The sequence below is a fragment of the Pseudophryne corroboree genome, chromosome 11, assembly GCF_028390025.1.
Source record: "Pseudophryne corroboree isolate aPseCor3 chromosome 11, aPseCor3.hap2, whole genome shotgun sequence".
In the NCBI taxonomy this organism is placed as follows: Eukaryota; Metazoa; Chordata; class Amphibia; order Anura; family Myobatrachidae; genus Pseudophryne; species Pseudophryne corroboree.
The window spans coordinates 172,957,307-172,983,947 of NC_086454.1; the positions used below are offsets into that span (position 1 = coordinate 172,957,307).

General features: G+C 46.1%; 1 protein-coding gene across 3 annotated transcripts in view; it reads right to left on the bottom strand.

The window, feature by feature from the left end:
• MUS81 (MUS81 structure-specific endonuclease subunit) overlaps window positions 1-26,641 on the bottom strand; it is a 415,158-nt gene that overhangs the window by 193,893 nt on the left and 194,624 nt on the right. For 2 of the 3 annotated variants that reach the window (XM_063945085.1, XM_063945086.1), the window contains exon 2: window positions 5,136-5,296. In XM_063945085.1, the coding sequence (XP_063801155.1) occupies window positions 5,136-5,270 (135 nt within the window). In that variant the 5' untranslated portion in view covers window positions 5,271-5,296. Of the gene's footprint in view, window positions 1-5,135; window positions 5,624-26,641 lie in introns of those variants that run through there. The other variant, XM_063945084.1, reaches the window with a different exon arrangement.

Consider the following 26,641-nt stretch of genomic DNA (forward strand, 5'->3'; position numbering starts at 1 on the left):
AAGTGTTCAAATTTTTTAGATTTAGAATAGGTCTCACCTAGCCTTCTGGCTTCAGTACCACAATATAGTGTGGAATAATACCCCTTTCCTTGTTGTAGGAGGGGTAATTTGATTATCACCTGCTGGGAATACAGCTTGTGAATTTTTTTCCCATACTGCCTCCTTGTCGGAGGGAGACCTTGGTAAAGCAGACTTCAGGAGCCTGCGAGGGGGAAACGTTTCGACATTCCAATCTGTACCCCTGGGATACTACTTGTAGGATCCAGGGGTCCTGTACGGTCCCAGCGTCATGCTGAGAGCTTGGCAGAAGCGGTGGAAGGCTTCTGTTCCTGGGAATGGGCTGCCTGCTGCAGTCTTCTTCCCTTTCCTCTATCCCTGGGCAAATATGACTCTTATAGGGACGAAAGGACTGAGGCTGAAAAGACGGTGTCTTTTTCTGCAGGGATGTGACTTAGGGTAAAAACGGTGGATTTTCCAGCAGTTGCCGTGGCCACCAGGTCCGATGGACCGACCCCAAATAACTCCTCCCCTTTATACGGCAATACTTCCATGTGCCGTTTGGAATCTGCATCACCTGACCACTGTCGTGTCCATAAACATCTTCTGGCAGATATGGACATCGCACTTACTCTTGATGCCAGAGTGCAAATATCCCTCTGTGCATCTCGCATATATGGAAATGCATCCTTTAAATGCTCTATAGTCAATAAAATACTGTCCCTGTCAAGGGTATCAATATTTTTAGTCAGGGAATCCGACCAAGCCACCCCAGCTCTGCACATCCAGGCTGAGGCGATCGCTGGTCGTAGTATAACACCAGTATGTGTGTATATACTTTTTATGATATTTTCCAGCCTCCTGTCAGCTGGCTCCTTGAGGACGGCCCTATCTATAGACGGTACCGCCACTTGTTTTGATAAGCGTGTGAGCGCCTTATCCACCCTAAGGGGTGTTTCCCAACGCGCCCTAACTTCTGGCGGGAAAGGGTATACCGCCAATAATTTTCTATCGGGGGGATCCCACGCATCATCACACACTTCATTTAATTTATCTGATTCAGGAAAAACTACGGTAGTTTTTTCACATCCCACATAATACCCTCTTTTGTGGTACTTGTAGTATCAGAAATATGTAACACCTCCTTCATTGCCCTTAACGTGTGGCCCTAATAAGGAATACGTTTGTTTATTCACCGTCGACACTGGATTCAGTGTCCGTGTCTGTGTCGACCGACTAAAGTAAACGGGCGTTTTAAAAACCCCTGACGGTGTTTTTGAGACGTCTGGACCGGTACTAATTGTTTGTCGGCCGTCTCATGTCGTCAACCGACCTTGCAGCGTGTTGACATTATCACGTAATTCCCTAAATAAGCCATCCATTCCGGTGTCGACTCCCTAGAGAGTGACATCACCATTACAGGCAATTGCTCCGCCTCCTCACCAACATCGTCCTCATACATGTCGACACACACGTACCGACACACAGCACACACACAGGGAATGCTCTGATAGAGGACAGGACCCACTAGCCCTTTGGAGAGACAGAGGGAGAGTTTGCCAGCACACACCAAAAACGCTATAATTATATAGGGACAACCTTATAAGTGTTTTCCCTTATAGCATCTTTTTTATATATTTCTAACGCCAAATTAGTGCCCCCCCTCTCTGTTTTAACCCTGTTTCTGTAGTGCAGTGCAGGGGAGAGCCTGGGAGCCTTCCCTCCAGCCTTTCTGTGAGGGAAAATGGCGCTGTGTGCTGAGGAGATAGGCCCCGCCCCTTTTTCGGCGGGCTCGTCTCCCGCTCTTTAACGGATTCTGGCAGGGGTTAAATATCTCCATATAGCCCCCGGAGGCTATATGTGAGGTATTTTTTGCCAAAAATAGGTTTACATTTGCCTCCCAGGGCGCCCCCCTCCCAGCGCCCTGCACCCTCAGTGACTGCCGTGTGAAGTGTGGTGAGAGGAAATGGCGCACAGCTGCAGTGCTGTGCGCTACCTTAAGAAGACTGAGGAGTCTTCTGCCGCCGATTCTGGACCTCTTCTCGTTTCAGCATCTGCAAGGGGGCCGGCGGCGAGGCTCCGGTGACCATCCAGGCTGTACCCGTGATCGTCCCTCTGGAGCTAATGTCCAGTAGCCAAAGAAGCCAATCCATCCTGCACGCAGGTGAGTTCACTTCTTCTCCCCTAAGTCCCTCGTTGCAGTGATCCTGTTGCCAGCAGGACTCACTGTAAAATAAAAAACCTAAGCTAAACTTTTCTAAGCAGCTCTTTAGGAGAGCCACCTAGATTGCACCCTTCTCGGCCGGGCACAAAAATCTAACTGAGGCTTGGAGGAGGGTCATAGGGGGAGGAGCCAGTACACACCACCTGATCGTAAAGCTTTACTTTTTGTGCCCTGTCTCCTGCGGAGCCGCTATTCCCCATGGTCCTTTCAGGAACCCCAGCATCCACTAGGACGATAGAGAAATAGAGGATAACCACTCGGGTTCTCTTATAGGAATCTATGTTAAAACAGTGCAATCCTGATTACATGGAATGGGATCATCCTGAGAGGACATATCCTCTACAGCATATGACACAGAGTCCCTAGACATGGATATTTTTGTGAGCAAACAAGCACACACACACACACACACACACAGGGAAATGCAGACAGAGTTTCCCCCCTAAGTATGCCAAGAGAGACACAGAGTTTGGAGCCAACCTACACACAGCGCTTCCAAAGATAAAGGACACCCTTTACCAGCACCACCTGTGTACCTTGATAGGTTATACAGTCTATTACACCGCCTGCTCCCCCTTCTACAACCCCCTGGTACCGTACAGATAACTGGAATTGTAGTGGAGGGACAGCTCTCCCCTGTCAGCAGCTCAGCATGCAGGAAAGATAGCGCTGAACGCTGCTGGGTCTGCTCTGAGGATAAGCCCCGCCCCCTTTTCTGGCGTTGTCTCCCGCTCTTGTTTGAATTTATACTGGCCTGAGGTATATTGCTGGCAGTGATCCGGGGTCCCAGACAGGCTGTGTGACCAATGTAGGGTGTAGGCGCTGGCTCTGGGCGCCCCTCACAGCGCTGCACCATGTACCGCCGAGCCTCGGAGTGCAGTCAGTACTGCGCTCCCAACCCTTTTGCCGCCATCTTCACACCGACTCCCCGCTTGCCAGGGGGCCGGTGACTCACTCGCCACTGAAGTCTTCTGGTTCTGTAAGGGGGTTGGCGGCATGCTGCTGGGGTGAGCGATCCCCTGTGGTGGCGATCGATCTGTCCCCTCAGGAGCTCAGTATCCTGTCAGCGGAGATAGTGGCTCAGACCCCTTAGGGCGGACACTACTCCCCCCCTTAGTCCCATGAAGCAGGGAGGCTGTTGCCAGCAGCCTCCCTGTGCCTAAACTCTTTTAAAATAAAAAAAACTAAAGAAACTCCTATGGTGCTCCCCTAGCTGTGACCGACTCCTCCGGGCACATTTTCTAAACTGAGTCTGGTAGGAGGGGCATAGAGGGAGGAGCCAGCCCACACTCTCAAACTTTTAAAGTGCCAATGGCTCCGGGAGGACCAGTCTATACCTCATGGTACTAATGTGGACGCCAGCATCCTCTAGGACGTAAGAGAAAGATAGTTTTAATGATAATAACATTTTGTATAGCTGCCCACAGAGTAGCAGATTCGACCCCTAGTTATCAGTGTAAAAGTGACAAAGGACACCTGCAGCCATGCAGGTCTTGTGCAAAACTGTGACATGCACTGGCAGGGTATGTTCATCGTCTGACCTCATTCTTAAGGGGACTAAACACTGTGCAATATCTTGAAAGATATGAACGATATCGTTCACAAATGAACGATAAATCGTTCATATCTTTCAGTGTGGCTGCATCAACGATAAACAATACGCAATCATTCATCATTGATCAATTATCGTTGGTACATACCAGTTAATTTGGACGATATAAATGCATGTACTCTCATATCGTCCATATTCACCATCGGTATCGCCCAGTATGCAGGTAAAATCGACCATCGATAATATGGTTGGTCGATAATATCGATGGTCGAAAACATTGCCCAGTGTGTAGGCCCCTTCAGTCAGTCACGACTGATATCTGATCAATAGTGGCAGAATTTGTACATTTTGTGCTATTAGAGACACACAATAAAGTCATAGGAACAAGGTTTTTTTTGTTTGTTTTAACAACAGCCGTATGTTTGCACGGTTCCGGTATGAATGGTCGACCATGTTATGGTCGACAGTCATTAGGTCGACCACTATTGGTCGACATTGACTTGGTCGACCTGGACACATGGTCGACACGTGAAAAGGTCGACATGCGTTTTTTTTTACTTTTTTTGGTGTCGTTTTTTGCGTAAAGTGACTGGGAACCCCAATTAGTGCACCGCGTCTCCTCGCATGGCTCGCTCGGGCATGGTGCCTTCGCTCCGCTACCGCTTCGCTCGGCACACTTTACCGTTCCAATCGTAGTCCATGTGGATCGTAAAGTATGGAAAAGTTCCCCAAAAGAAAAAAAAGTTAAAAAACCCATGTCGACCTTTTCATGTGTCGACCATTTTCATGTGTCGACCATGTCAATGTCGACCAATAGTGGTCGACCTAATGACTGTCGACCATAACATGGTCGACCATGTGAACGGATACCTGTTTGCACGTATCCATTCTTTAATCATGTAACTATTTTAGTTTTTAACACAAATACAGGGAGCCTATTCCGCAGATCTATTCACTTTATATATAAAAAGCTCTCTCTTTTTACCATTGTGTTCTAGCTGTAATAACATAGAAGCATTCAAATATAACATAAGTGATCACCTTTGTTCCTGCTCTTCTATAAACTGTACGTTTAGCACAAGGACAAAAAATACCCAGTGCTAACTGAACCAGCTGGATTTGGTAATCCCTTCAGCCTACACAGATGGATAGGAAATTGCATCTAATTTGTAGATCTGTAGGTCTCTGACATGCAGTAAAGCACAAATGTGCTATCATTAATAGAAAATAAATATTAGTTCCTAGATTTCAACTGCCAGAAAAGTGACAGCTATTATATGATTGCTTGCTATGGGTTGCTGTACATTTTAATTGTCTGATAATAAATAGGGAGCATATAACAGCATTCTCTTTGTAACTCACCTTTTGGTACACATATTGTGTTTTCAACCCTTTCTCAGCAGTAGAATCCCTCCACTCTGTCAGCCACTTTAGAAACAAGGGGTTTGGGCAGGAAGGCAGGGGGCGTTTACGTCCAAATGTGACCGGAGCCAACATCTTCTAGCCTTCTGGGAGCTTCAGTTCTGTGTAAGATATGATGCATAGTATATTAGAGGCCCTGATCAATAGTATCTATGGTTATTTTCATGCCTAAATAGGTACATCAGTGAACCCTGGTACACCCAGATAGATTTTCTCCTACTGAAGGGCATTTATGAAGAGAAAGTAGTTCGATACACAGTGCTTTGAATTAAATCTGCATCTCAATTTACAAAAATGCATCTGTTCTGGCACATGGATTATCGGAGCAAGATGGCAGTATTTGCACAAGAGCAAAAGTCTAGATCAAGTAGAGTTAGGTGGAGTGAAGGTGCTCCAGGAACATGGGGGCAGATGTATTAACCTGGAGAAGGCATAAGGAAGTGATAAACCAGTGATATGTGCAAGGTGATAACGCACCAGCCAATCAGCTCCAATATGTAAATTAACAGTTAGGATCTGATTGGCTGCTGCCTTTTCCACCTTGCACATATCACTGGTTTATCACTTCCTTATGCCTTCTCCAGGTTAATACATCTGCCCCATGGTTATGTATTGTGACCAAGGAGTAGAGAGACCCCATTTATAGGGGAGTTTCCATTCCACAAAAGGATTTCAGTTTTACACTAGCTCAGAGATTGTGGACCTAATTCAGTAAGGATCACCTTACTGCAGTTTCCCAATGGCCGGGCAATGCACACGCACAAGACCCATTCTGCGCATGTGTAGAATGGGTCCTGCAATCGTATCGCAGGAATGCGAACGCCTCTGCCTGATTGACAGGCAGAGGTGCTTGGAGGGAGGTACTGGGGCAGCCAGCGTTGGGGAGTGACGAGGCCAAGGACTGCGAGGCGTACACAATTTCCTTGGCCTTGCAAGCCGCAATGCGACAACAAGCCTGAGTAAGCTCAGGTTTACTCAGCCCGCCATCACAAATTAACATTGCATCGCACATGCAGGAAGGAGGTGGTAGGCACCTTCTCCTGCATTTGCATTGCAAAAGATTGCATTTGCAAATTGCAATCCTTACTGAATTAGGTCCTGCGGGCATGATTCAAGTTTGTTAGAAAACCAAAAAAGCACACTAATGTGCAAAACCATGTTGCAGTGTATGTGGGGCAGAGGTAACATGTGCAGAGAGAGTTAGATTTGGGTGGGTTGTGTTCAAACTGAAATCTAAATTGCAGTGTAAAAATAAAGCAGCCAATATTTACCATGCACAGAAACAGTATAACCCACCCAGATCTCTCTGCACATGTTCCACCTGCCCCAGCTGCAGTGCAACACAGTTTTGTCCATGAGTGTGCTTTTTTGGTTTGCTAACAAACCTGAATAACCCCCCCGTAAATTATAACTCTAGGTGTGTGGTGTAGTAAAGTGTTATGTTCCCAGTGAATCACATTTCTGCAGATGCAGAACTATGTAATACCAAGGAAAGTCACACTTAATATGTCGCACTACTGCATCTGCAAAACAATGCAATACTATCCCTGTAAACTGGGACACTCTTGAATTACACAAGTTCTATGGCTGGCTGACTTGAAAACTGCATTTCACCTCATTTTAGGCAGCTAGAAAACCTGTATAATTCATGAGTGTCGCGGTTTAAAGGGATAGTATGGTAATGCTGGCTATACACACTGGAGCTATGTCGGCACTATTTGCCATTTTTGTAATGACATATTGCCTACATTGCTCATTGTGTACGGGTGCCAGCGGTTGTTAGCGATATTACTAAGTTTGATGTGCTGCACATCAAACCTAGCGATATCACTAGCGTCCTTGTTTATGATAATGAAAGATAGAACATGATCGTTCCGTCCTTTATTAACATCGTGCCAGTGTGTACGGGCGGGTGTGGTATGGTTTGCCGGCGGTCGGGGTCCCAGCGACCAGCATACACAGCGATTGTAGGATCAGTCCTATGTTCCTCGATCACAGTCTGGTATGGAGCTGCCAATGAGAGTGACAGACGGAGGCTGCAAAGGGTGGTGAGGACAGCTGAAAAGATCTTTGGAATTGACCTGCCTCCCGTCCAGCAATTATACCAGTCAAGGGTCAGGAAGCGAGCTGAGAAAATCGTGGCAGACATGCAGCACCCAGGTCACAAACTGTTTGAACTGCTTCCATCAGGCAGACGCTACAGGTCCATTCCCGCGAAGTCGACCAGATCCATTAAAAGCTTCTTCCCACTAGCTGTCCACCAGCTGAACAATATATAAAAAGTCTAACATGTCTAGTCTATCGTACAGTTGCAATGTGCAGTATGAACTCATACGTGTAATGTTTGTAATGTATGCTATGATTTTCCCCCTTCTTATGCTATGTATTCCCCCCTTCATGTTGCTGCTTGGCGATGCATTGTACCGCAAAAAAATCCTAGTGTACGTGAGTACACCTGGCCAATAAAGCTGATTCTGATTTTGACTATATAGTCAAAATCGCAAGGTTACATTGCATCGTGTGTATGCATCTTAAGTCTTTGGTGTCTGCATGAATCTACGTCACGTCAGTGTCTGGAGCTCCAGTGGTCACATTTTTGAGAGAATGCATCAATAATACCACTTGATCATTGTTCAGAACGGAATGAATACTATTTGGTTATTATCTTGTGCATCAACAGATTCAGTACAATTGAGTTTATCAATTAATGTCATAGTAACAATAAGATGCTGAGCATTAAAATAAAGGTGAAGAGGGTCCTACACGCTGTGTTTACAGCTGAAATATATTTAAAATAATGAAAAAGCTTTCCAGATGTTCTGCTCTTTAGATGGTTCTCAGAAATGATATTATGCAGTCTGCTGGGCTTGTAGTTACCAGGGAAACACATCACCGCTAGTACCTCACTATGGGGGTAATTCCAAGTTGATCGCAGCAGGATTTTTGTTAGCAATTGGGCAAAACCATGTGCACTGCAGGGGAGGCAGATATAACATGTGCAGAGAGAGTTAGATTTGGGTGTGGTGTGTTCAATCTGCAATCTAATTTGCAGTGTAAAAATAAAGCAGACAGTATTTACCCTGCACAGAAATAAAATAACCCACCCAAATTTAACTCTTTCTGCACGTTATATCTGCCTCCCCTGCATAGGCGTGCGCAGGACATTTTATTAGGGGGTGCACGATTAGAAGGGTGTGTTTAGCACCGCCTATTGGGCAATGTCTAACACCACCTATTGGGCGTGTCTAGCACCACATATTGGCACTCAATGCAAACTAAATAATATAGAGAATTGATGCACAGATATAGATAGATAGATAGATAGATAGATAGATAGATAGATAGATAGATAGATAGATAGATAGATAGATAGATAATCTGTTTAATATATGTTAAATTTGTATATTTTTATTACCATACATTATATCCTAATCTTTCGAAATATATATTGATATTGAATTTGAACTTCTCCTCTTCCAAGAGGAATACTGTATTCTATGGCGTTGGCACATGATGAGGAGAGAGAGAGTGTGGGTGGGAGCATGAGCGTGCATGCACGCGGCATGACATCATCACGACACATCCCACAAGTTAGAGGAACTGGGAGAAGGATTATGCCAGTGATGCTGCACCATACAAATGAATGACAGCCAGACTGAGCGGAGGGGATGGCGGGCGCAATGGGCGGGAGGACAGAAATGAGCACACTCTGCAATCGCCGATACTGCAGCAGCAGGTGTGTGTGAGGGGGTGACAGGCATTAGAGGGTGCCTGTGCGCACCAGGCACCCCCCCGCGCACGCCTATGCTCCCCTGCAGTGCACATGGTTTTGCCCAATTGCTATCAAAAATCCTGCTGCGATCAACTTGGAATTACCCCCTATGTGGATTCTCTATTGCCATCTACTGGGTGTTTCTGACTACTCCTATAAGGCATATTAGGGAAGTCAGTGCTAATAAGTAAAAGTAATGATGGAGTCTGAACCTGAAAGAAAATTATGTTTGATTAAAAAAAACATGGGTCTGAATGTACACTGCAATATTACACTTGCGGCTGGGGTTACCCTTCGCTAGAAAAATGGTGCCTATTGGAGATCGGACGATGATGTCTAAAGGTGCAATCACACTAGGCGATATTTTAGATGATATCGCTCATTTTCAGCCTGATGAGTGATATCGTTTAAAATATCGCCCAGTGTGTATGCTACGAACGATGAACAATGGTGTGCGGTCCCGCACATCGTTATTGTCCACTGCTGCCGGCTGTGCATGCAGCGCAATTTGGACATATCATCCAAAAGGGCACATACGTACCGCCCGTGGCATGACATCACTGTACGATATTGCTAGCCATCTCGTACAGTGTGCATGCACTAGGTCGGTCGACCGGGAGGGTAGAGAAAACACTAGATGATATCACTCACAGAGCAAATAGTCTAGTGTGTAATACCTTTAGAACCCTTGAGGTTAAAGTAGGATACATCACTAATACCCCTTTCACACTAAAATCTCGGGTCTGACCATGGTTCGATAGGAGTCAGACCCCTTTAACACCATGTCTCCAACCTGGTTATGTCCGGGTCGCGCCATTTACACTGCACAGGGGTAGGACTGATCTGCAGCGCTATTAACCTTTTGCACAAGATTTCTGTGACTCCTGTACTAGACTATTAGTACATACTACATAGTAACAATTCATAAAGTTTCTGCATAAATTAAGTTTAAAAAAGCTCAATACATTGAGGATAATTCTGAGATTTACGGAAACTTGATGTTTGCAAAAATCTCATGTTGAGATCTGCGCATGCACTGAAGCACACGAATAGCATGTTGTTGGCATTTGGGGGCAGCGAGAGGAAGCGTCCCAGAAAACGGTGGCGTCAGGCCTGTTTTCTGGAGGTGCCAAGTTACATCTTTGGACGCAGCTACACTGGCCCTGGCTGTATAATTTAACTGCATATCCTGAGTAACTTGAGGGTCACACAGTTGATCCTATGCTGCAGACTCGGATGCAGCATCTGATAACAGAAGTCGTCAGTGGGCGTCTTTTTACTCACTATGCCTCCTGCTGTTTCTGCAAATTATAGCAAAGTCACTGTATACAAAGATGCAGTGGGGGGTGCTAACTGCTTCCAATTCTGATCAGTCCACAGTCCCCTAATGCATTATCTAGTCACATTATTCAAGCAGCATCACTATTGCACCAGGACACCGGCATCACTAGGGGGTGCGGGTGGTGCTGACCGCACCTGGGTGAACCCTTCCAGGGCATGACACCAAAATGCCTGCTCATTTGCAGTGATAGGGAGCCGAGTGCTGCACTGTGACATTATCGCACAGCGCCCGGCTCCTGTCACTGAGAAGGAGTGAGCAGTGCAGTGAGAGTCTCCAGCCCAGCATATCCGGGAATGAAGGACACACCCCTGGAATGGTGAAAAACGGGGTGTGCCGTAGGGCACGGGAGGCCATAATTCTTCCCGATGCGACTCCCCCTTTTCAGACGTTGCACCAGGAGGGAATTGATGTATTTTAATTTTGATCTACACAGTGAGGACTCCATGGTCTCAGTTCATTCTACCTTTCAGTTGGCAAGTGTCTGCACCTTGACATTGGTAAGCCAGTACCTTTGTTGTTCTGTATGCATCAGCATTATCATAGATATTGTTTCCTTAATTAGTAAGAGAGAAAATGAACTATTATGAGGAAACTGAGAATTTCTCATCCTTGATGCATTATAATTCAGGCCAGCTCAAAGGCTAAGCAAAGTTAAAAGTTTCACAGATCCCAAACCCGGTGTTCTAAAGTCATAGGAAAAGTCCTATTTTATAGTGTCATCCTGTATTAAACAGGTCCTAAATGGGTATTCTCGCATCCATATTTATTTGTTCTTTTCTCACATAGAGAGTACAGAAACCAAACTGACTTCTTGCAATTTCATATCTTTCAAGATTATTGGACAAACAAGTAATTAAGGATGTTTCTACAGATTAAATAAAGTATGAAATAAGGCAGTGGAAAAAGTTAATTGAAATGAAAATAGGTGTAATGTCCAGTTGAGTAACACTCTTTCCTGTGTTGCAGATCTATGGTGGTCATTCCGAGTTGTTCGCTCGGTAAATTTTTTCGCATCGCAGCGATTTTCCGCTTAGTGCGCATGCGCAATGTCCGCAGTGCGACTGCGCCAAGTAAATTTGCTATGCAGTTAGGAATTTTACTCACGGCTTTTTCATCGTTCTGGTGATCGTAGTGTGATTGACAGGAAGTGGGTGTTACTGGGCGGAAACTGGCCGTTTTATGGGTGTGTGCGGAAAAACGCTACCGTTTCAGGGAAAAACGCGGGAGTGGCTGGAGAAACGGGGGAGTGTCTGGCCGAACGCTGGGTGTGTTTGTGACGTCAAACCAGGAACGACAAGCACTGAACTGATCGCAGATGCCGAGTAAGTCTGGAGCTACTCAGAAACTGCTAAGAGAGGTGTAATCGCAATATTGCGAATACGTCGTTCACAATTTTAAGAAGCTAAGATTCACTCCCAATAGGCGGCGGCTTAGCGTGAGTAAATCTGCTAAAAGCAGCTTGCGAGCGAACAACTCGGAATGAGGGCCAATGTTCACTAGTTATCTTCATTCTACAGGCAAACACATGGTTGCTGACCTCCAAGACTTACAATACATACTCATCTTATTTCTGAAAGTGACAATAATTAAAAAGGCAAACCCAAACAATTTTTGCCTTTTAAATTTAGTGTTGCTTTAAGAAAACGGATTTAATAGTCGTCAACTTGAAGTACCTGCAGGCTATTACATTTCCCACAGTGACGTTTTGAATCCATTTGACTTTTAGGATCTCTCAAACCATAACACAATTGCAATAAGACGAGTTAAGGGAGCACAGAAACCTCCCATGATTCAGAAGGAGCAGTAAGGCGATCTCAAGAAGAACACAAACCTCCATGTTTCAGAAGGTGTAGTAAGGTGATCTCAGGAAGGACAGACACCTGTGGTGTAACGTGTATAAGCGGCTCTACTGTGGTGTAACGTGTATAAGCGGCTCTACTGTGGTGTAACGTGTATAAGGAGCTCTACTGTGGTGTAACGTGTATAAGCGGCTCTACTGTGGTGTAACGTGTATAAGGAGCTCTACTGTGGTGTAACGTGTATAAGCGGCTCTACTGTGGTGTAACGTGTATAAGGAGCTCTACTGTGGTGTAATGTGTAAAAGCGTCTCTTCTGTGGTGTAACGTATATAAGAGGCTCTTCTGTGGTGTAACATGTATAAGCAGCTCTACTGTGGTGTAACGTGTATAAGTGGCTCTACTGTGGTGTAACATGTATGTGCAGCTCTACTGTGGTGTAACGTGTATAAGTGGCTCTACTGTGGTGTAACATGTACGTTCCGCTCTACTGTGGTGTGATGTGTATAAGTGGCTCTACTGTGGTGACGCTGGAACCCCGTCACCACTCGGAATCCTGACGCCAGAACCCTGACCAATGGCATCCCAAAGGTAAGTATTGGGGAGAGGGTTAGGACATGGGGGGAGGGTTAGGCTTCAGTACCACATGGGGTGTTAGCCGTAGCCACCACCCCAGTGTCCTTAGCCCTAGCCACCACCCCGTGCTTAGCCGTAAACTGATCAGCAGTGTAAGTGCACATGCATGAACCTTTATTCACTCTGGAACTTGTTCCAGTAGGAAGGAGTGTTACTCTGGGAATAATAAGAGACCCATTTAGCTTAATTAATATACCCTTTAAAGCCTGATTACTGTCTTCATAAACTTGTGTTCAAGCCTCTAATATTTCTCTATCAAAAAGATAAATGAGGATCAAGCAGATATAGGCCCAGATTTATCAAGCCTTGGAGAGTGATAAATTGCACGGTGATAAAGTACTAACCAACCAGCTCCTGTCATTTTTCAAACACAGCCTGTAACATGGCAGTTAGGAGCTGATTTGTTGGTACTTTATAACCCTGCAATTTATCACTCTCCAAGGCTTGATAAATCTGAACCATAATCATTATCCTCCACGGTGGGTGAAGAGGACAGGTCCCTTTATTATTGTGTGCATCCCTTAATATGTAGAATCTAGTAGTTTTTGACTTGGGGGGGGTCATTCCGAGTTGATCGCTAGCTGCATTCGTTCGCTGCGCAGCGTTCAGGCAAAAAAACAGCACTTCTGCGCACGCATATGTGGTGCAATGCGCACTCGCGTCGTACTATTACAACGAACAATGTAGTTTCACACAAGGTCTAGCGAAGCATTTCAGTCGCACTGCTGGACACAGAGAGTGATTGACAGGAAGAGGGCGTTTCTGGGTGTCAACTGACCGATTTCGGGGAGTGTTCGAAAAAACGCTGGCATGTCAGGAATTTTTCATCCAGGGGTTTCTTAGAGTCCAGATCCACAGACCAGGACCGCAACCAGAGAATCCGGCAAACCAAAATGGACGTAGTAGAGGCCTTGGCCGCCAGAATACCGGCATCAGAAGCCGCCTCCTTAATGTAATGAGAAGCTGTGAAAATATACGACAGACATTGTCTAGCATGATCAGAAACGTTGGAAGGCAGCTCAGCTTCCAAATCCTGAGCCCACGCTTCAATAGCCTCTGCAGCCCAAGTTGCTGCAATGGTGGGCCGATGCGCAGCACCAGCTAGGGTGTAAATCGCCTTTAAACAACCCTACACACGCTTATCCGTCGGTTCTTTCAGAGACGTGACAGTAGTTACAGGCAGAGCTGAGGATATCAACAGCCGCGCCACATGCGAATCCACTGGCGGGGGTGTCTCCCAATTTTTACTTAGCGCCGCCGTGAGTGGATAGCGAGCCAGCATCTTCTTGTGAGGCATGAATTTATTTCCTGGATTTTCCCAGGATTCCTGACGTATGTCAACTAAATGGTCAGAATGAGGTACAACCTTTTTAACCACTTTCTGGCGTTTAAATCTGTCCGGTTTCTTAAGGGCAGTATCAGGCTCTGGGTCATCAGTAATTTGAAGGATTAACCTGATAGCCTCCAACAAGTCAGGAACATCCATCTGTGAAACAGATTCCCCATCAGAAGTATCAGAATCAGTGTCTGTGGGGTCAGTATATAAGCCATCCTCATCAGATGAGGTGTTTGGGACGTTGGTGGATTGTGAGGAAGTAATGGCCCGCTTAGAGGGCCCCTTGGTCCTAGGCGGACGAGGGTGAGATTTCTGTTTAGTCAGTGATTGGTTCAATTGCTGTAACTGAGTGGACAGTTGACCTGCCCATGGCGGATTAACCGCAGGGACCATAAGCGGTTGTACCGGCACAGGAGGTCTCATAGGGGGCGTAAGTCTAGTTACCAGCGTATTCAATAACGTGGAGAAAGTAGCCCAAGGTGGATCTTTTTGAACCCCCATTGCTACGGTCCCACTGTGGGGTAAGGGACCCCTAGAACCTGAATTCTCTTCTGCTATATTTTTCTCAAACGTGTCTGCAGCGTCACCACCACGCACTGTGGGATCAGCCCCAGCTCCCTCGCCTCTTGTAGCTGACATATCTGAAAGCTCAATTCCAGGCAACACAGTACAATGTCAGCAGCACAACACCTGACAAGAACCCCCCGTGTAGTGTATTAGCACAAACAGAGTTCCAGAGGTACAGTATATGGTGACTAAAAATCACAGAGAAAAATACACAATAAGTATATCTTGTGAAACACCTATATTAAATATAACCCTGACGCACTTAGACCCCTCAGGTTACAAAATATACGGATAGCAATCTGAGTGAGATACACGAAATGGAGGTCACACAGCAGCTATATGCACACACACTTAGTCACATTGTACAATGCAGAAATTATAACATGCTATAAAACTGCACTGGACTAGCAATACAGAGTAATACTAAGTATAGCTATACACTCAATAGATATATCAATGCACAGTAAAGACTGGATGTATATCACAGGGTACTTGTACGAAATAACCCTGACTAAATGCACTGTTTTGTAACTAACACTGTCAGCAGACATGTAGAATACTTAAGTGCCCTGTAAAATGCACAGCGCTGACATGCAGGCTGCTTTACAGAGGAGGATTTGCCCAAACAGTCCCAGGAACAGCTGAGTTTGTCCCAATAGCGCCCAAACGCTGACAGGGAGTGAGGGAGAAATATGCAGCTCCGGGGCGGGAACATTTACTCTAAATAGCGCCCTGGGGCTGGGGGAGGGGCTACATGTCACCACCGGGTACTGCGGGCCACCACCACCTGGACTTAACCACCGGGTACTGCGGGCTTTATAGTAAACGTTTTTTAGTAAAACCGACCTGTGCCCTTGCCCTGGTGGTCTAGTGGGGTCCCGGTACTACCACAGTGTCCACGCCAGTGCGCGTGGGCCGCCTCCCACTGGCCGCGCCGGATTGCGATTTCCAGCGGGTCCCGCCTGGGGGACCCACTTACCGCCTCCCTGAGTGCGTCACGCGATCCTGGAGAGCTGCGGTGGGGTGTGTGACTGACAGATGAAAACCGAAGCCTCCGCTGTAAGTACCTGGCAACCAGGGCGCCGGAGTGTACAGCGCCGCTGGGGGAGGTGATGGAGCTGCAGCAGGAGATGTCTGACTGACATCTAACACTCACAGTGTCTCTGCTGCAGCTCTTGAAGTCTTCATTTTTCACTTTAAAAAGCTCTTCTGAGGGCTACTGGAGCAGCCCACCTGTTGTATGCCTGCACTGCATGGCACCAACTACAAAAATGAGCTCCTGTGCACGGAGGCGGGATTATAGAGGAAGCGGCGCTATACATTCTGGGAACAGTCAAAGCTTTTAGCCTGTTGGTGCCTCAGATCAAGATCCTACTCTACACCCCAATGTCATTCCCTGTGGAGCCCAGTGTACCCCGCAGCAGAAAATAGGATTTTAATTACCTACCGAGAAATCCTTTTCTCGTAGTCCGTAGAGGATACTGGGCGCCCGCCTGGTGCTTTGTTCTTCCTGCAATGTTACTTGGTTAAGTATTGTCATTGGTTCAGCTATTGCTGTTCCTGTTTCAAGTTTGGTTAGCATGGCTTTCCTCTTGTATGTGCTGGTTCGGAATCTCATCACTATCCTTATATATCCTTCTCTCAAAGTATGTCTGTCTCATCGGTCACAGTTTCCTAGACTGAGTCTGGTAGGAGGGGCATAGATGGAGGAGCCAGCCCACACTGTCAAATTCTTAAAGTGCCCATGGCTCCTAGTTGACCCGTCTATACCCCATGGTACTAAATGGAACCCCAGTATCCTCTACGAACTACGAGAAAAAGATTTACAGGTAGGTAATTATAATCCTATTTGATGCTGTGCGAAATTGCACAGCGGCCAGTTATCGAATGAATGCAGATAAGTTTGCACCGCAATGTGCAGCCGCAATGCCAAACAGTGACAGAATGGTGCGAAAATTTGGATCGCAAGGCGTTTGCAAGGTGATTGTCAGGAAGAGGACATTTGTGGGTGGTAACTGGCCGCTTTCTGGGAGTGACGCAGGCGTTCTCAAGCGTTTTCAGGGCGGGTGTGTGATGTCAGCTCTGGCCCCGATCAGCCTATTTGTATCGCACTGTAGGAGTAAGTCCTGGGCTGCGCACAGACTGGAAAAAATCATTTGATGGTGAGTTACAAACGGATTTGCATATGTCTGCTGTCTCATGCACATGCATTCGCACGGGACGGATTATCACTCTCTGTGGGCGGCGGCTATCGGATCGCAGGCCACTAAAAAACGCACAGCAGCGATCAGGTCTGAATCGGGCCTATAGTGCGGTGCGGCCATTATTCCATTGCTCAATAGGCAGATGATATTACAACACAGGTTTATGTCTGTCTGCTAAATGACATGCTGCTTATTAATAGTTTTGTCTAAGTAACACCTGCATCCCTATTTTGTTTTGGGACATCATTGGTAGGTACCACTGGCTTCTGCTGCCATGATGAGGTGGTGAATGGTAACACAGAAATTGTTTGTTCTGCTAGTCATAATTTTCCTTTCCTAGAACCGGAAAATGGCAGTGAGCGGGATTTTCCCATTCCTCTGCCCAGGACAGACAGAGACTGTGCAGATAGAGCGAGTGAAATTACTCTCTTTTCAGCCTACCCTGTGTCTGGAGGGTGTGGGGGAATTACACCACTGGTGTTTGTTGCTGTGATCCAGTCCTGGGAAAGGAAAAGGATGATATGTATAATATAAAGTTATATCTTTGTTACTACTACAGATCTTTTTCCTCATCTTTCTTTGACTGATATGATCTCTCATAGACTCACATTCCTGACATGGACATGTCGTTGCGTTAAAATAACACATTCTAGTACATTTTTTTTTCCATCAGTTTAAAAATAACTTTAGTGCTGGCTCTGTGACTGTGCTGCAGAGCGGCTATGAAAGGCATCTGGGCAGCAAAACAGGGAAACGGCATCTCCAGGTCTATGAAATGCCACCTCCCTTAGTAGACACCAGCAAAGCATTCTGTAATGCCTGAAGGATTCACACCATGGGGCTAATTCAGACCTGATCGCTGCTGCGCATTTTCGCAAGCGGGCGATCTGGTCTGACTGCGCATGCGTTTGCACCGCAATGCGCAGGCGCGACGGTCCATAGCGACGGGGAGTGCCAGGCAGCGACGGCATGGTGCAAAAAATCAGATTGCACCGGCAATCGCTAGAAGATTGTCAGAAAGAGGGCGTTTGTGGGTGGCAACTGACCGTTTCTAGGGAATGTTCAGAAAAACACAGGAGGGACCCGGCGTTTTGTGGGAGGATTCCGGACGTCAGCTCCGGCCCCGATCATCGCAGCGGGCTGAGTAAGTTCTGGGCTGTGCAGAGACTGCACATGTGATCGCACACCTGCACAGCGATTTCCCCCTCCCTCTGTAGGCGGCGACTACCTGATCGCAGGGAAGCAAAAAAACGCACCCTAGCGATCAGGTCTGAATTACCCCCATATCTGTACAAAGGCTAGACTGCATATATTCAAGTCTTTTTTTTTAATCCACAAATTAAGTGTATTAACATACACAGGAAAACTATTCTCTCAGGTGCGCCACACAGCAATGACGGGAGTGTGCTTATAATAAGGCACATTGAGATTGCAGACTTTGGAAGGCAGAAAATGTGAGGAATGTGTTAAAGCATAGGAATTGTCATGCCACATACCTTAGTGTTCCTGAGTGGGAGATAGGGGCATCCTAAGTCACTCCCTCAATACATCAATCTGTTTCCCAGTAGACCACAAACACTTGTAAATTAGGACTGTTGAGAGTGAAGTTGCAAAAATCTAACTTGGTGATGCTGCATTCAGATCGCAAATGCCGGATCCTACCCGGTAAGAGAAACGTGTACTTACCGGGTGGGATCCGGCATTTGCGCTCCGTTGCTGGCTTTCCGACCCGGCAATATACCGGGTCGGTTGCCATAGCAGCGGAGGGCGCAGCAGCAGCAGGGGTGGAGGCGGCGCTGGGAGATGAGCTCATCTCCTGCGCCGCCTCTGCCTATGCTGTGAATGGGAGCCGCGTCGCATTGGAACGGCTCCCATTCACACTGCGTCTGACCCGGTAATCAACCCGGTAATAACCCTTCTTTTTTACTGGGTTGAATTACCGGGTCAGGCGACCCGCTAATTCAGAAAAGGACCTTTCACATCGCACACTGACCCGTTTCGGGACGGCAATATGCCGTGTCGATACCGGGTTTTTAGTGCGATGTGAAAGGGGTATGACTTTCACAGTCTTTATCAATATGAACTATAGATATTGCTTTTATAGGGTTGGGTACGAAATATCGGACATAGGAATCCTGACAGTCACAATGCTGACGGATTCTGGTGAGTATTCTAACCCTAACTCACCCCTCCCGCAGCCTAACCCTAACCATCCCCTTTCAGCAGCCAAACCCTAACCATCCCCTTTCAGCAGCCTAACCCTAACCATCCCCTTTCAGCAGCCTAACCCTAACTCCCCCCTCCCGCAGCCTAACCCTAACCATCCCTTTCAGCAGCCTAACCCTAACCATCCCCTTTCAGCAGCCAAACCCTCAGCAGCCTAACCCTAACCATCCCTTTCAGCAGCCTAACCCTAACCATCCGTTTCAGCAGCCTAACCCTCAGCAGCCTACCCTAACCATCCCTTTCAGCAGCCTAACCCTAACCATCCCCTTTCAGCAGCCTAACCCTAACCATCCCTTTCAGCAGCCTAACCCTAACCATCCCTTTCAGCAGCCTAACCCTAACCATCCCCTTTCAGAAGCCTAACCCTAACCATCCCTTTCAGCAGCCTAACCCTAACCATCCCTTTCAGCAGCCTAACCCTCAGCAGCCTAACCCTAACCATCCCTTTCAGCAGCCTAACCCTCAGCAGCCGAACCCTAACCATCCCTTTCAGCAGCCTAACCCTAATACTCACAGTTGATATCCATTGGCATTGCGACTGTCAGGATTGCGCTGTTGGGTTGCTGACTGCTGGGATCCTGAATACATCCCCTTTTATAGTGTACTAAAGGCTCATATACAGTGGGGATTGAAAGTTTGGGCACCCCAGGCAAAAATTCATTTTAATGTGCAAAAAGAAGCCAAGGAAAGATGGAAAAATCTCCAAAAGGCATCAAATTACAGATTAGACATTCTTATAACATGTCAAAAAAAGTTTGATTTTATTTCCATCATTTACACTTTCAAAAGAACAGAAAACAAAAAATGGCGTCTCCAAAAGTTTGGGCACCCTGCAGAGTTAAGAGAAAGGAACAGGAGGCATGCCAGCAGCTCCCAGAGCACAGTGACAGAAAATGGGAGATGTGGTTCGCAATTGCTTCATTTCCACAACGCCTTTTCCCCAAGGCCACGCCCCCTTTCCGGGCGCATTTGTGCAGGAGTCCCGAATTCTGCCTACAAAATGTTGGAAGGTATGCCCAAATGTTGCCCCTTTGTGGGCAACAACTCCACTTCTATAATCCTACACAATTTTCAGTACTTTGTGCATGCGCAGGACCTGTTCTGCACATCTGCAAACGGGTCCTGCTGCATAGGACGCAGCCCGGCATCAGACTGTTTACTTACTGTCTGGTATCGTTTTGGGGTCAGGGAGTGGGCAGCCATGGCCTCCGGTTGTAAAAACAGAGATGTGTTGCTGCAGTTGACGGACGGAGATTTCATGGCCTCTGCAATGTGCGGCATGCGCGGCACTATGGGTGCCGTAAGCCGCCGGGTGGTGGGTGGTTTGAATCGATGCTAGACACAGCTTGGATCACTAGTGCAGCAGGAGACTTTGCATGCAATAGAGGCCTCCCCCTGCATCTACATACAGTGCTATCATTGTTGCTTCCAAGGAAGCAGCAGTGATAGCAAAACCAACCGCACCTGAATGACCCCCAATAACACACAGAGGACCAGATTCAGTAAGGATTGCAAATTCTGCTTAGTAGCAGAATTTGCAATCCTGTGAATCGCATGATAGGGGCCACCCATTGCAGGAGGCCCGTCGCCATTTTTGTGATCTCAGCGGCTGCATGAAACGTCACACAGCCACCCCCGATCACACCCACGCCACCCGTTTGTGCCACTACGCCCTCAATTTTACGCCGCGCCCCCGCAACTCTCTGTCTTAAACTGACAGGCAGAGGCGTTCACATTTTCCGCAGGGCACCCGCAGTAACTGCGGGCGCATGCGCAGGACGGGTGCTGAGCATGCACCCGCGGGGCAATCATAAAAATTCCAGCTGGCTCCACTCTGACCTGGCTATAATCTCCAGGGGGGCAGACAAAAATTCAGCAAGTATGGTCTGAATTGGGTCAACACAGGTTATCTGACCCAAGTCCACGGTCCTGGTTATGTGGATCCTAGTAAGTATTTTACCTACCTCTAACCCCTTCCTCCCCTCAAGCCTAATCTTTACCTCCCCCACCCCCGCAGCCTAACCGTAACCCTTTCCCCAGTGCCTGACCCTAACCACAGTGCTTGCCTGTGTGTTCCGTTGGGATTCAACTGTCAGGATCCCGACTGCCGAGATCCTGAATGCATCCCATGTTTATGTATTTGCAGCCCTTACATTGCAATATAGTATGTCCAGGTACACAGTTACTTGTTATTTCTTGCTTTATTTGCAATTCAGAATTGAAAGAGTTGACACCAACCAAATATGTCTGTAGTAACTTAACAATGACTGGGCCTAATTCAGAGATGTACATAATTCAGATGAATTACATAACAATGGTGGAGAGGCTGGGCATGTAGTGCCCCCAAGCCTAACCCTGACTAACAGGCTGCCCGCGTTTTAGAGTGGGGGGGTGGGCGGAGCTGGGCTGAGTTTCCAAAAATGGGGGAGTGTTGTCCCGTTTTCTGGGAGTGGCTAGGCCAGTGACTGCATCCCATCCTGAATTGGCTACTTAGATGGCCATCTTTCACACAAGTGATCCAATGCTGCGTGTCTGGATGCAGAAGTGGACTGCAGCATGAAGGAGGTGTCTATTTACGCAAGACGCCTCCTGCTGCTTTAGCATGTTTTCATACAGCAGCTGCATCCTATGTCCACCTCTAAATTACACCCACAGTTGGTAACAGATAGTAATGTTAGGAGGTAATGATGGACATAACGTACATAACGTTAGAGAGAAAAATTCAAAAAGACCTATACATTAGCTAAAAACAACAATTTCCATAAGTTAAAAAAGGAGAAAACATACAGGTATTTCTGTTATTTAGTGGATAAATTATTTTTTAATGTCTCTGCCTATTGCCCCTTTAAATCCAGTGGTCGAAACCACAGAAGACGCTGCAGCTGGGAAAAGTGCTGCATAGTAAATATAGCGGCTGAGTGGGTATGCTGGTCCCATTACCCCCTTTACTGGGCCGGCCCACTCTGCCTACTTATAAGTCTGCCCAGGGCCGTAACTAGAATGGTGCGTGCAGGGATGGAACTGTCTGCCCACACAATCAAGTGCCTGTATGTCAGCTCCGCTTTCGCCTCCCCGCCCAGGTTACAGTGCAGCTGCGGGCAGTAATGCCCAACCCCCGCCCCAACAAACGGAGCTTACAGTTCAACCTAACCACCCCCCCATAACCAGAGGTTACAATGAGCCGCAGGAAGCAATGACCGATCCCCGCCCCCTGCGCCCACAACACCACCACCGCCGCAGCTTATTGTGCATCCCGGACCACCCCCCCCCTTCTCTGTAGTAACACTAAAGCATGGTCAGTAATGTCTGACACCCCCCATCCCAACAAATGGCGCTTACAGTTCAGCCTGATGGCCCCCTGCCTGAAGGTTACAGTGTGCCGATGCATCCCCCCCTACACCGCCGGAGTTTTTTTAATACAATGATTTTTATTGAGTTTTGTGCAATAATATACAATTATACTGTAACACCCATCCAACATTATGAAAAACACTGCAATTGACAATTGAAGTACAAATAAAGCTTCAGTTAAAACTTCATTAATAACAGTCTCATGTCTTTTGTAATTATGTGAGTATAACAATAAGAGTACCTGCATAGGACACAACAGAGCCACCACATCACGTATCAATTACCACGTATTAAACGTACAGCCTACAATTTATGATAATGCTATGACCTTACCTCATGATTTTCCATAAATGGCAAATCCAACCATCTATCCCATATCTTATAGTATTTAGACTCCGCTTGTCTAGAAATATATACAAATTTTTCATGTTTAGCTACCTCGTTTGTCAGAGATATCCATTCTGCAACTCTGGGGCCATTCATAGACAACTATGATCTAGCCAAACAGACCTTTACCAACATGCACATATTAATAATATATCGCTGAGTTTTTTTTATCTAGAATATCATCATCCAAGGCTGCTAACAAACATACTGCCGGACTACAGGCGTCTAGGGGAATTCCAGTTGAAGCAATAATTCATAAGGTTTCAGACCAGAATGAGCTAACTATTGGACATGCCCATAAAAGTACGGCATATCCTCACTATGACAAGCAGCAAGTAGGTTAGAGTAGATCTGGGATACAAGATGGGAGCCACCCAACGTCATCAACAATTTCTTAATAGGAGACTCCTGTAGGTTAATAGTGTCAGAATTGAATTGTGCATTACAGGCATGTCTCAACTGTAGGTACAGAAAAAAGTAAGCATGTGGGACCGGGTAATCCAACTATAGCTAAGTGAAAGTTTTAAATATAGAACCCATATATAATTGTCCTATAGAAGTGACCCCCCCCCCCCCCCCCCCATCTGCTCCAAATCTCACGCAGCTGTAACCCTACCAATTCCTTAAAATCTTGTGTGCCATCAAGTGGAGTTTCCTGGTCCCAGCCCTCCATTTGCATAAGGGTATTACCCTGTTTCCAGATCAGTACTGCTTGTTTTACTAACGGCATCTGTATTAAACCAATATTTCCTGACAATAAACAATGCAAGGGTTTAAGTCCAGGAGTCTGGTCAGCTATAACTAGAGTAATAAGGGCCAGTCCGGTCTCATCTTTAATCCATTCCGCAATATCGGTCAGCTGAGCAGCATAATAATATAGTTTAAATAAGGTCAACACCATGCCACTTTATCCTTTGTCCGAGTCAATGTAGTCAATTTAATCCTCACCCGTTTACTAGACCATGTAATCGAGGACAGTAAACCATCTATTCGTTTAAACACAGCCTGGTGAATATATATTGGGGAGTGCTCTAATACATAGAACAGTTTGGGTCGAGTCGTCATTTTAATAAGATGAATGCGTCCTGAGACAGTAAGCGTAAGTTTCCGCCAAACAGCTATCCTGGATTTTAAATATTCCAGCTGAGGTTGTACATAAGAGCAATGTAACGAGATGGGTCATTAGATATCCATATGCCAAGATACTTGAATGTCTTCACCCACTGGAGTGGAAGGGATACAAGAGGAACCCTGGGACATGGCCCTCTAAAGGACATTATACAAGATTTATCCCAATTTATTAACAATCCACAGAATCTCAAATAACAATATGTCATCTGCATATAATGCAATTTTGTCGTCTCTGGGGCCCATAACGAACCCAGATATATCTGTATTATGGCGAATAAGGCAGGCCAGTGGCTCTACCGCAATCGCAAACAGAGTAGGAGAGAGGGGGCAGCCCTGAGGGTTCCTCTATGTAATGGGAAGGAGGGGGAAATAAAACCATTGACCGAGACTCTGGCACACGGAGCCGAGTAAATCAACTAACCCATCTAATAAACTCAGGGCCTATACCAAATTTCTCCATAGTTCCCCACAAGAACGCCCAATCCACTGAATCGAACACCTTAGCGGCATCTAATGAGACAATAACAGAAGTATGGGCATCCCCGCAGGGGACCTGAAGATGTGTGAACAATCCCCTAAGGTTGATCATAGTAGATTTACCAGGCATGAAGCCAGTTTGATCTTCATGTATAATTTGAGAGATAACAGAGGTAAGTCTGATTGCCAACACTTTGGCTAATATGTTTATATCTGTAAGTAGCAGGGAAATGGGTCCGTATGACTCAACCCTGGCGGGGTACTTGAAAGGTTTTAACAGTACTACGATCAATGCCTCGGACATGGAATCTGGTAATGGTTCTGACTCAAATATCCCATTAAAGCGTTAGCAATCTTGGTACATAAAAATCACTATGTGTTTTGTATAACTCCAGAGGAATACGTCTAGCCCTGGCGCTTTGCCTCCCGGGAACGACTTTATAGCCATCTCTATTTCAGCCACAGTAAGTGGTGAGTCAAGAAAGTCACGAGCTTCCTGAGTCAAAGTCGGCATAGGTTTCTCAGCAATAAAAGCCTGCAACTCACCCTCCGCACATAACGCGCTTAGTGTCATACAACCTATGAAATTAGTCAAGAAATTGTGTAGCAATGTCAGGAGTTTGAGTATATATGGTACCATCAGGCCCATGAATTTCAACAATAGTATTGGACATTTGTTCGGCACGTGCCAATCTAGACAGTCATTCCACTTTCTTTGAGCAAGTACCCATGCCTCACTTGAAGAAATTAGATTGTCAGCTAAATACTCAAGTTCAAGAGACCGACAAGAAGCCACTAACTCCAACTCCTCCTGCTTGTATGACCTTTTCAAGCTTGCCACCTCCTGTATAAAAGTACCACGTACAAAAGATTATTATTATTTATTTTTTTATTCCGTAGTGATTATTTGGTTTTAAAACAGTCAAACAGACAGTCAAAACAACAAGAACTGTTGGCATAATAGATCCGAGAGTGTATAACAGATCATGAATGTACATATAAACAGTAAACAATAAAAAGAAATAAACATACAAATACAAAATACAAATATAATATTGGTGTGGACTCTATATATATATATATATATATATATATATATAGAGGAACATAGGTTACTCTGAAAAGTGGACAGATTCTGGAATGGGCTTCTAATATATGGCCATGAAACGCAAACGCATAATACATACTATCATGGAAATCAAGGCAGGGTTGCACACACCTTAGTGCATCATAGCATCCTTCATATATAATGACATCACCAGGCTAAGCTACACAGTGGAGAATGAAAGGACCTGACTGTATGAAGAGGATACTACCGATTAATATCAGGGCCTGTAGGTGCCATCCAAGATCGAGCCACCAACACCTTGACAAGAGCCCAGAGATTAAATATATAGCGTCTAGCATAAATATCCAAAATTTCCTCAAAGTACCGCTAGGATGCAAACAATAGGGGTAAGTGTGTCTGAAGGGATACCTGTAGATATTATCATCCTTAATACAGCTTGTCCAAATGCACTTACCACAGGACAGGTCCACAGTAAATGCCAAAAAGTGCCATCCAACGAACCACATTTTGGGAATCTAGAATCACCTCTCCCCCCAATTCTAGACAATCTAGATGGGGTAATATATACCCGATGCAGAGTGAATAAGTGTGCCTGTTGGTAGCGAGCAGAAGTCGTAAACACACGAGAGGATCCCAGAGCGTCAACCCAGACATCTACAGGGATAGGACCTAAATTAGATTCCCATTTGGAGTTAAGGTTAGGGAATGTAACAGTGTGATGGGCACCAAGCAGAGCTGAGTAGAGCACAGAAATGGCTCTAGATTGTAGAGTGGTCATTAAAAGTGATTTCACAGGAGAGATCTAAAGTATAGTCGGTGTATTATCAAACTGAGACGAGCATGACTTATGGAGCTGGAGATATCTATAGAAGTGTGTCCTAGGCAAAGCAAAATCAGTACACAATTGCTCAAAAGATTACGGGTATAGGGTATAGGTCAAAGGCGTGTCAGGATCCCAACCTTCACCCTGCAGCAGATGATGGTCTCAATATCATAATGACTTGTTTAACAAGCGGCATTGCAAGAATAGTTAAGTTATCGCTCAGTAATAACTGTGGTGGGATGAGGCCGGTGCAATTGAGAGTCAGGATTTGAGCTATAAGCGTGTCACCATTAGAATCTTTAACCCAGGGTATCAGATGTAACAATTGG